At 39.5% G+C, this 11,772-nt stretch overlaps 1 protein-coding gene across 9 annotated transcripts in view; it reads left to right on the top strand.

Annotated features, from left to right (window-relative positions):
- LOC109474157 (arf-GAP with GTPase, ANK repeat and PH domain-containing protein 1-like) overlaps positions 1–10,184 on the top strand; it is a 71,448-nt gene extending 61,264 nt beyond the window's left edge. For all 9 annotated transcript variants that reach the window (XM_019774393.1, XM_019774392.1, XM_019774396.1 and 6 more), the window contains 7 exons: positions 3,257–3,330; positions 3,508–3,585; positions 4,224–4,314; positions 4,740–4,962; positions 5,443–5,605; positions 6,287–6,376; positions 6,612–10,184. In XM_019774393.1, the coding sequence (XP_019629952.1) occupies positions 3,257–3,330; positions 3,508–3,585; positions 4,224–4,314; positions 4,740–4,962; positions 5,443–5,605; positions 6,287–6,376; positions 6,612–6,812 (920 nt within the window). In that variant the 3' untranslated portion in view covers positions 6,813–10,184. The remainder of the gene's footprint in view (positions 1–3,256; positions 3,331–3,507; positions 3,586–4,223; positions 4,315–4,739; positions 4,963–5,442; positions 5,606–6,286; positions 6,377–6,611) is intronic.
- The last annotated feature ends 1,588 nt before the right edge of the window (positions 10,185–11,772 follow it).

Genomic DNA, 11,772 nt, shown 5'->3' with positions numbered 1-11,772 from the left:
AATGTTGGATACAGGCGGCCAATGGATACAGGACTGGCCAATATAAAGTCCCCTTGCCCCACCGAATCTGCTTGGAGATTACTCACAACCCACGGTCCATAGGTTACAATCCTTGTTCTGAAATCACAACCCACAGTCTAATATCACCACCCACGCTCCACTATCATGTCACAACCCATGGTTTGTAATGTCACAACTAAGAATCTGAAATGACAACCTTTGTTCTGACATTACAACCCGCAGTCTGAAACCGAAACCCATGAGTTGTCATGTCACAACCCACGGTCTGCAATCATGACCCATGTTCTGACATTACAACCCATGATCTGTAACTCCAGCCACACGTCCCCTGCACATGTACTCACAAACATGTACCTTGTCCCTCATTGTGTCAGCATTTCATGTCACATCACCTTGTTCAGTTTTTCTTTATTCAAAACTTTACATTCAAAAAGTTAGTATTAAACCTTTTGTTAACTTTGTAAAACTCAAAGTTCTGTTGCTGCAAAACAGGTTTGATTTTTACTTTCTTACAACTGATGGTACAAATTTTGCACAAAAAACATCTTCAAGAAAGCTTTCCTTTTTTCTGAGGATGGGCGGATAAAAATGTGTAATTTCTTCTTACATGCCTTACCCTGAAACATACAGTCACGTACATTGTACATGTACCCTCCATGTGTACCCAACATGCATTTCTGCTGCTCCATTCATCTGCTGCATTTGTGCTCACTAACTTCTCCAACTAACCACAACTGTAGTGTGCATAATAAGCATCAGAATCTGATAGTTAGTCAATACTAGATAGCCTGGTATCTGTCCTATACTAGCTCTAGTCTTGATATAGAAAAGTCTACCAATTAACCAAATAGCCTCATGTTATTAGTCATGACTGTACCTGTATATCAAGTCAATTCAAAAGTTAGTTTCTTTTTGTTACCTGACATAAAGGTTTATCTGATCATACATACACAAAATGTTCTATTCTAGGACTGTTTCTTGTAGTTACTAGGTAAGATTGTGTACTAGATAGAAGTCTTGTGGATTTGATAGAAATGGTAGGTAGCAAGGAAATGACATAAATGTTGCAGCTGTCTTCTCTTTCTCTACTCTGTCTTGTCCAGGTGACTAACAAACTAACAAGAGAACACAAAATTCATTTCAAATTTCATCAGACCAAAAATCACAAACATAAAGTTTGCTTTTTGATTTTTTTAAATGTTTTGCTTTTTAATACCTAATCCTGAAAGATTTATTTTGACATTTGCCATTGATTATTTCATATTATGGTAATCATCTAAACTTGAAAGTTACTTTCATACTTAAAGTTGAATTGTCATGAAACATGTGATGTAGGGAAAAGCTACATGACAAAAGTAGGTAGACCTGAAATCATGTGGGAAGTTGGAGAAAGCGTCTCTGCCTTCTGTTCATTTCATCTTCCTTCTCTGCTCTCTCTCTCCTTCCCTTCTTCCTCCTCGGCACACTGCTCAGTCCTTCTCTGCGCCTCTGCAGGCGACGCCAGCAGTGGGAGTTCCAAATTTGACTCCCCGCCCCCTCCCCACAAGAGGAGGTATTGGAAGCTCAAAAGTGGCGGGAGCTTCCGAAATCTTTATCGCTTTCAAATGGAAGGTAAAGCCACGTCTTTGTTCTGCAGACAGGGTGCACATACCTCCTGGAAATCCCTAAAGAATAAGAGAGTGACAACTGGGAAAGTGTATACATGTACATGTAGTTTTGTCAAACATTTTCTCTTGGCATGGAGAGTTCACATCTGCCATACAACGTTTAACAAAGGAAAAAATGATAATTGTTTGTTGTCTTATGTAAGAAAAAATACTACAAACACGGGACAGATAAAATCTGGTCTGTGTGGATAGGTGTTGACTGTAGACAGTCATACCTAATAGTACCTGTAGACTGTAATACCTAATAGTACCTGTAGACTGTAATACCTAATGAGAGAAAATTACCTAAGGGACCACCAAAAAGTGGTCACATTGGCCAGGTGCTCTTTATATGGAGGTGGCCACTGGTATTTGAATGTTCTACATTTCACACAGAGAAGGTGTCTTTCTCTTTCCAGAAAAGTTGTTTATCATGTTTGTGAAAAAAAAGAGAAAATTTCAAGAGATTATATAGCCTTAGAACATTTTTGAGAATAAATCTCTAAGCAAGACTTCTTCATGTTTGTCTCTCGTTGTCAAGAATGACTTATAGTGTCTCAGGGAGAGTATGTGGACCCTTGTCTGCACCTTGTAGCGTTTCTGCACTGTTATTTGTTACTTGGGGTCTGTTCTTGCTTCTCCATTTCTGCCACACACACGACGACTTCACAGCACTGTCCTTGTTACATCCCTTGTCTTGTCTTGCCTTTGTTATATCATCGCATCGCTTATTTGTATGGTCTCCACGCATCTTATGCATCTGAACCATAGACACAATGAGACATATGGGGCATAGATTAAACATTGCCAAGTCTTTTTTATACACTGTATGTATGTCTAAGGGCCAAAAAATTCCTGGAACAGTGAATATCTATTCTTAAATTCTGATCTGCACATAGATTGTTTCACCTGGTATATTTTTTATGTTTTTTCTTTGTTCTGGTGTTTTTCAAAGAATCAAAAGTTACATTTACTATGTAGCAATTATATTTATAACCACTTTTCTTTAGATTTGTCATCAAACAATGTCATTATGATCCTGATATGGCCCATCACTTGCTTTAAATCATAGCATTTTTAATTTGGCTTTTCCCAAGATTTTTTTTTATTTACCTCATTCCAGCAGACTAGATCACAACACCGCAGGCATGTGCAGCACTTTCCATTTATGATGTTGGTTATTCAGAGTTCGAATTGATTTTGTGAATAGGTGCACTAAAAATTTAGGGGCACAGGAAAAACTTGGGGTGCACAACATAAAATACATGTACAGTAGAATGTCAGCGAAACCTAATTACAGTATGGAAAGTATGTAAAAACTTCTACAACATGCCACTTGAAGTGACAGTTGGCTAATTGGCGATTGGCTTAACTTCTTTAAGAACAACAGGTTTAGGTCCAGACCAGCACCTAAACCCGTGTACCTAAAGTTTCGGTACACAGGTCCACAAAAAATATATCTACACTTTTCCACACCATATTCTACACAAAAATCATGCATCAAACTAACGTTTGCTGTTTCTTACAGAGACTCAGTCCTCCCTGTGATTTTGTCTGCATCTGTTTCATGTATTTTTACCTCCTTGCAGACTCAGATGAGAATGAGTTCTACATTTTGTCCCTGGACAACAAATCTTGGCAATTTGAAGCCCCCAACTCAGAGGTAAGTTTGGTAACTACTTGAACTTGGTTTTACTGCTGTAACAGTTTTTTCCTCAGTAACCATGGTCTTGTTGTTAATCAGAACAAATGTGCTCATCTTACTTTTGTGTATCCCAGACAATACTGATAGCTTTTCATATCATAATTATGATGATTGTATTGTGTTTGTTATTTCTAGGAGAGAGATGCATGGGTCCAAGCCATAGAGAGTCAGATTCTGTCTGCTCTACAAGGCAATGACAGCACCAAATCTAAGGTGAGTGTCTTTCAGTAGACATGTCTGTCCTTGTACTGAACACCATCCACACACAGGCAACTATACTTGTCCTTGGTGCTGAATGCCATCCACACACAGGCAAATATACTTGTCCTTGGTGCTGAATGCCTTCCACAAACAGGCAACTATGCCTGTCCTTGGTGTTGAACACCATCCACACACAGGCAAATATACTTGTCCTTGGTGCTGAATGCCTTCCACAAACAGGCAACTATGCCTGTCCTTGGTGCTGAACACCATCCACACACAGGCAAACATGCCTGTTCTTGGTGCTGAACACCATCCACACACAGGCAAACATGCTGAACACCGTCCACACACAGGCAAACATGCCTGTCCTTGGTGCTGAATGCCTTCCACACACAGGCAAACATGCTGAACTCCGTCCACACACAGGCAAACATGCCTGTCCTTGGTGCTGAACACCTTCCACACACAGGCAAACATGCCTGTCCTTATTGCTGAACACCTTCCACACACAGGCAAACATGCCTGTCCCTGGTGCTGAACACCTTCCATGCACAGGTCAAAGACACTGGGCTCTCTTCTGATTTTTTCACCATATTGATGTGATTCTGAATCTGATTCAGACCCTATGTTGAATGTTCCCGACACAGAATCGGAACAACAGCTACGGGGACCAGCAAGTGATTCAGGCCATCCGCAACATTCGCGGGAACGCCTTCTGTGTCGACTGTGAGGCACCAAGTAAGTTTTTTCAGCACTCTTCTGAAAATCATTATGTACATGTACATTGTATTAGCATCCCAATGTTGGGAAAGTTTTTAATGAAATCTATGAATTTTGAAGAAAATAACTGTGGTGACAAGATATACATGTCCCAAAGCTAAGAACTATAAAAAAAATTGACAAGGTTGATGTTGTTTTCTTGCATCACCTTCAACCTTTTCTCCAGAGTTTCCGATTTTGCAAGTTTGAACCTAGGTGTCCTGATGTGTATAGAGTGTTCAAATGTTCACAGAAATGTTGTCAATGAAGTTACCCAATGTACACACAAAAAAAAGAACTGAGAAAACTAAATTGACAATGTAATCCAATGTCAATTTAGTTTTCTCAGTTCTTTTTTTTTCTCATTTGCCACAGCCATCACATTCTAGCATTTTTCTCGACAGATCCAGACTGGGCTAGTTTGAACCTGGGTGCCCTGATGTGTATAGAGTGTTCAGGTGTGCACAGAAATCTGGGGACTCACCTGTCTAGAGTGCGGTCCTTGGACCTGGACGACTGGCCGACGGAACTAGCCACGGTCATGACGTCCATCGGAAACTCTCTGGCTAACAGCGTGTGGGAAGCAAACCCTCGGGGCAGAGTCAAACCAACCCCCAACTCACAAAGGTCAGTGGATGGCACTATTAACAATCTCAGATACTTTTACACTTCTCATGTCATGTTCCGACGAAACTTCCCTGTACATAGGCCAGTACATGTATATATCCAAAGCTTTAGTTGAAAGAAATCATATTATATCCGACACAACAAACTGATGTACACTCTAGTCTATACAGTCATATATAAAAACTTGTACATTATCATGTCAGCCATGTTCCATATATATACATGTACTATATGAACTTTTGAAATAGAATGTTATTTTCGATACATAGAACTTGTAGGTAATACTGTACACGTGAGAGTAGATGCTAGCTAGATATGTAGTACTGAAGAGTTTGCCATGCATTGTACCCGTTACAATTGTTGTGCAATAAAGATTGACTATTTCCAGCCTTGCTACTGATATGTGAAACATTTATAAAATGGAGAGAAAAAAATACATAGTATTTCTTAGACTTGAACTTGATGTCTTCCTTCCCACAGAGAGGAAAAGGAGTCGTGGATAAGAGCGAAGTACGAGAGAAAAGAGTTCCTGGCGCCGCCGCCCTATCCAGATGTTCCCATTGGCCAGCAGCTACTGGAGGGGGTCACGCATGACGACATCCGTACCGTGGTGCTCCTCCTGGCGCATGCTAACCCTTCAGAGGTGATGATTTTTTAAAATTTTTTTTAACCGAATTAAACATCATTTTTCCCCAACCGGGGGTTAGACGTGCTTGCACCAGGTACAAGTCTTTTTTTTTTGAGGCAAGATTTTTACGGCTGGATGCTCTTCCTAACGCCAACCCAAACCCTAGTAGGGCCCAGGAACCCTCTAACTTTAGTGCCTTTCCCAAGGGCACAACGTCTGGGTGCATGTCCGGACATGTCTGGGTCCAACCCTGGGGATTGAACCTGGGTCTTCTTGCTTGACAGTCGGATGCTCTATCCACTACACCACACAGACGCCAGATGATGATTTACTTATTGTTTTGGCTGTTCGACTAGGGCTGCCAAACTAGCCTGTCGCTATTGCAAAGGGCTTGCCCTGCTGCCAAATAATTACAATGGAGTTTGACATGGACAGCATCATTTGAAAGCTTATATCTGTATACAAACCATGTGACCTAAGTTTTAAAATTATTGCTGTGTAGAAACTGCTCATACCATAAACCAACATTATTTACATCAAAACCATTGTTAAGTACTCTGACAAGATACAGATTTGGTTAGACTCTGTTGTATCTGTTGGTTGTACATGTACATTGAAGAGTGTGACCTTTGAGTTTGACTAAGTTATTTGTATTCTTGCCATGACACTGTCCTGTGCTGACCCTGTTCTGTCCAGGTGAACATGACACTGGAAGGGGACGGCCGGACTGCCCTGCACCTGGCCTGTACAATTGGCAACATAGTGGTCACACAGCTACTGTTATGGGTAAGCTGGACACCCCTATGTCATAAGATGGTTTATCTTGAAACCTTCAGCAGTAGTCTCCAGTACAGGTTTTCTGGATCTTATAAAAGTATTGTTGATTTTATTAACTTGAGGCTTGTAGCATCTCTGCAATCAGTGGTCAGGATTTGAACCGAGGACCTCTGGATTCTACATGTAGGTCAAACACCACATGACCCCACTAAGATATGTAACCAAACCAACTTTCTGTCCTCAGTACTCAGCTGACTTTAACATCACGGACCGCGAGGGGAGAGCCCCCCTCTGGTACGCCCGTCAGGCGAGCAACCACGATGTCGCCGAACTTCTCATCCATAACGGTTGCCAGGACGACAGCATGACCACGCCCAGCCTGCAGAGGAGAGTGCCGGCCAACAACAGTGCTGTGTTCGACAAGCTTCCTGCTAGTGTAATATAAATTATGAGTTATTAAACGTGATGAGGACTACTTTCACAAGTGGCACATCTTATAGGAAAGGAACTAAGCTCTCTCTGTAAGTCTGTAAGACTGTTTTTGAGTACAAAGTTACTGCAGTTGATACAAATATTTACCAAAAAAGGGGTCAAAGATGCTTGCACCAACAGGTCACATATTTTGACTGAGTCATTAAAAAACGATTGGCAAGTGGCAAAATATGTACAGAAATAAACATAACTTTTTGTCATGATCTCATTGGAAGTGCAACTTCTTCCTTACCATGTTGTGGAAAAAAACATCAGATAGATGGCATGTCCCTTTCCTGTACATATGTGCCAACTTGTGAAGTCCATCTGTGTATCTATAGGAATCTGTACAGTCTTGGAACCAAAGAATTGTGTTATATATTGTTTCTTTATTTATGGTTGTGTTCGTGACTGCTGTATGCATGTGTGTGAGGAGCGAAGCCCAAGTGCTTGGGTTGTAAGTGTGTATGACATGATGTACCTTGCAAGGCATAAGTGTTAGTGTATTCAAGCTAAGTATCAAAATACAGTATCTAATAGCAAAAAAAGCTGGTTATGCCCATCAAATATGTGTAATTGTAAGGGTGGAATTGAGGAAATTGTATTCATGTTTTGTTTAAGGCATTGGCATAATGTTATGTGTGAAAAGCCCCTTGAAATGATGCACTTTAATGTCACACATGGCCTTATGCTTATGCTCTTGTTTAGATATTTTTGTTGTTGTCTAGATAGCCATGTCAACAAACACCACGCACATAACAGTATATGTTACCAAATAAACCAAGTCATACCTTTTTACCTTTAAAAAATAGATCATCGAGTTTCTGCAGTTTCGTGTCTTGTACAGGTCCGATATGTGCATGAAAGTTTTCTCCCAAATGCAACACATAGGATGGCTTGAACACTTGACTGTTTGCAACAGTACACTGTACCCTTTGCACGCAAGTCAGAGAGGCACCTGGTAGTTTTGATGGATAATCCCTAAGAAAAGTAACTTGTGAACAGTTGCAATGTTTCTGACCAACAGTATAGATATGACAAATGTAAGGCAGTTGGGTGGTAAGAAAGCTGAACTTAACACTATGAAAGTTACAATCTTTTGTACTTCCTCTTGATACTTTCCACAATGGGTTTTTGCACAGTGCTATTTTACAAGATTCTGATGGTATACACATTATATTGTTGTAACCAAGGATGAATTCTATCATGTTAGCTACATTGTCTAGAACAAAACACTTCCCTAAATGAACATTCTTGAGAGTTCCTGTGAGACAGTTTTTCCATGATTGCCACATTTATGTATAGCAAAGGTCCCTTTTCACAAATTGGACATTAAATGTCTTCTTCCAAAGGCTCTGATAGCAATGAAACACAACATACCACAACTTCCACTGTTAAACACATGCCCATGTGTTTGAATATTCTACCTCTATGTTTAGATTATACAATTATAGTTTGTTTTTGTACTTTCAGAAATGCATGTGGGATACATCAGGAATTTTTGCAAGTTCTTTTGGCTATGGGTCCATTTTCACATACTGGCACTATTCTTCTTGAAAATATTGATAAGTCAGTTGTCTAAATGAGGTAAATTTGAGATAAAAGATTCACAAAATGTAATGTCTAAAGCAAGGGCTAAATGTGAATGCATAGAAGCAAAGAGAAGGTTGACATTTATTTCATTCAAATTTTCACAGCTGTTTAATGTTGGAAATTTGTTTCAAGAACTGCATTGAATGTATTCTTTTGATGTGGCCTTAGCTTGAGATGAAAGTTCCTGTTACAGAAGAATGTGAAAACCAACACACATGGGTGCTTGTAGGGCTGTGCAACCATATTCAATGGCCAGGAACATGTACATAACGTTACATACATGTTTGATAAAAGGTTTGTACCATTACACACAACAAAGATCTCGTCTATAGTTCTTGGAAGTTTTCAGGACTATCGCTGTCTCTTTGTCAACAAAATTGTCGGGTCGCATCTTAGAATTCTTGCCTGTTGTTGATTATCACATGACGAGACAGTTGTTCGCAGGCCAGAGGTTTGTACATAATTACATGTCAGTTCTGTGTAACATTTTCCTCAAAAATACTAAAACCTTTCGTCTACCCTCAAACAAGTAACAAGCTTTCAATTATTGTTTGCTATAAAATATTGCATGAGCCATAAAAGATGTCTTACAAATACTGTAAATCCTACATATATAAAATGGGAACAAAAGCTTCCGAGTTGGAACATAGTGGTTTACAATCAAGCCTAGATGGGTGTACTTCTGTGTACCATAGACATGTCTTCACAGTGTTGGTCACCAAAGTTAAAGGTCCAATTTAAGGTTTTCATAGATAAACTGTGGAGACTTACATTGTAGAATAGGGAAGAGTAAACCTATGGTTATGTTTAATTGTATGCCATATTGTAAATATTTCAGCATTAAAATGGTCTCCTGTGAATGTATTATCAAAACTTACTTCTCCATATCATGTTAATTGTCATATTTTATGTAAATTGTCTCTTTTTTACAGTGGAAAAATAGGCACAGTTGTGTCAATAATTAGAGACTCATGATATTTAAAAAAAATCTAAACCTCCATTCAGATCCTGTTATTTCTTGTTGGAAATGTTGAAAGTTTTGGAAAGAGCAAATTGCAAAATTAAAATGCTGTTCATTAACTTACCAAACAGAGGGTTTGAAATGTCTGGCTGGTGGTTTGGTTTTTTTCATGTATCTTGTATTTCTGCAATTTTGTGGAATGTTTATTAAATGCACATACAATCAATCTTCCACATTGGCAATCATACTATACAATAATGTCTGTACAATGGTGCACTTTGGTAGTTGACAGCCATAAACACTGATACATGTATGTTTTCAAAGAGTTGCTTTTATTTTTTACATTGTAATGTATCCCCTTATGTCATATTATGTAATATTTGCATACCTTCCAAGATATTTTTATTGATGTTCCCTGCATAGTTGGATGCTTGTGAATGAGAGCCACAAGTCTTGTATGTAAAGAAAAAACAGTTAAGAGAAAACTGTTTTTTTTTTCTCTTGCTCTGTATTAGGAAACTTTTGTGAGCTGTGATTGGAGCAGCACACAGTGTGGTTGGATTATACAAAGAAGGTAGCCAATAGAAAGTTCTGAAACAAAGCGTGTAGATCTTCGAGGTAGAATTTTGTGAAATGAAGGTCAACATGTCACCTTGTTAACGATAACACTGAATTATGATGCTGTTAACCAATCAGAGGTGCTCTTCTCCTGCAAGTCTCTAGTTGTAACCTATAGGGAACCAGCATGCTTCTGATGTCATATCTGTTGACCAATAAACTTCATGCCTTTTGTATGTCTGAAGTTTATTGAATCCAGTTAATCATGTCTTGGTAAGACGAGATGCATGTGTCAAAGGATGGATTTTTAACTTATGATGACTCCAGATGACTTTCAAACAAATGCCCCTGCATTTGACAAACCATCTGCAATGGGGCCCAAACCTACGTCACTTCTTCCCGAGCAGAAGAGCTACCTACCATCCAACAATCATGGCCCTAGCATGTCCAAATCACGAGATATCAAAAACGTTCAGCTGCAGTACCATAACAATCTGCCAGGGGCCCAAAATCTAATTTTGAGCTCTGCCCAAGACCTACCCACCTACCAAGTACTTTTAGTATCAAGATAACCCATCTAACCCTTGCAGCATGAAAGTTCATCTGAGTTGGTAAATTACATTATGAAAATCTTAAACTTTTCTCCAACTCAGAATTTGACTCACCAGAAATTTTCGACTGAATCACTCAGTCTTCCTCAGCTATCTGACCCATCGCTCAACCGGGACGGGGGACGATATCGACTTCAGACAACCTTTGACCCTTTGCTGACGTCACACGTGGGAAAAATCAGGTGTCCACAGCAGTTTTTCATAACCATCTAACCCTTCTCGACTAATGCTGTTGACAGAAACATAACCTTTTTGGCAGAGATGATGTCAAGGTTCCACAACCGATAACAAGTCAAGATATCGGTAGTCCTTCCTGCAGGGCAATACTGACTGATTCTGCCATGAAGTGCCATAATATAGCATATATCGGAAGATATGTAGACTGAGATTTTTTTTAAAAATGATGTGCCTACTTTCGTCAGGATATATTTATATGATCAATCTTCGCTTTATTGATCGATCGATGATGTCAACAACTGTGTCCATAGCAAAAGGGTGCGGTCCATATGAGGTCAAAGTTCAAGGTCAGATAGCAAGGTCAAAGCTACCAATGTGCAACGAGAATAGTTTTGCTACCCTAAACGCTATAAATTGGTTTTCCCGTGTGTGGAAGGCATGTTCAGCACCAAGGACAGGTTTTCCTATGCGTGGAAGGCATATTCAGCACCAAGGACATGATCCAGTATGCCCACTATGGGTATGCCTAAACACCTCAACTGACCGCGTCTTGGCCGAAAATGCAGGGTAGATGGGCTAAGAACTCTTTGTAACGCTCTGGATACATTGTATAATGTAATTATGAATATGAAAAGCACCTAAACGACTTAACAGTATAGGAAAATTGGACAAGAGTGTTATGTTTCATACTGTGGTCACATAACAAATATTCGTGAAAACGTTTATTCGCCGATACCAATCTAGTACCCGGCGGTAGATGCTTTTTAATCCATTTTTTTTACCCTGATATGAGATTATTAGTCTTCGTAAATATATATATCACTTATTAATTCCACCATCTTCGCCACATAATTATAAGTGCCTATCACCGAGACAGACCGTCATTGGTCGTCATAATAAGATTGCCAGCTTCACATTAATTAAACACAGCCGTTTTGCACACCTGTGTGAAAAGTGGCGTGGTCCCTTCAAAATGGCGGTTTCGCATGACGGGAATATTCTTGGCTGATTTTCTTTACAAATTTTTTGGTAGT

Source organism: Branchiostoma belcheri, unplaced genomic scaffold (assembly GCF_001625305.1).
Source record: "Branchiostoma belcheri isolate BF01 breed outbred unplaced genomic scaffold, Haploidv18h27 scaffold30, whole genome shotgun sequence".
Classification (NCBI taxonomy): Eukaryota; Metazoa; Chordata; class Leptocardii; order Amphioxiformes; family Branchiostomatidae; genus Branchiostoma; species Branchiostoma belcheri.
Note: the sequence above shows the minus strand (reverse complement) of the source record. Positions and strands in the feature narration are given on the sequence as shown.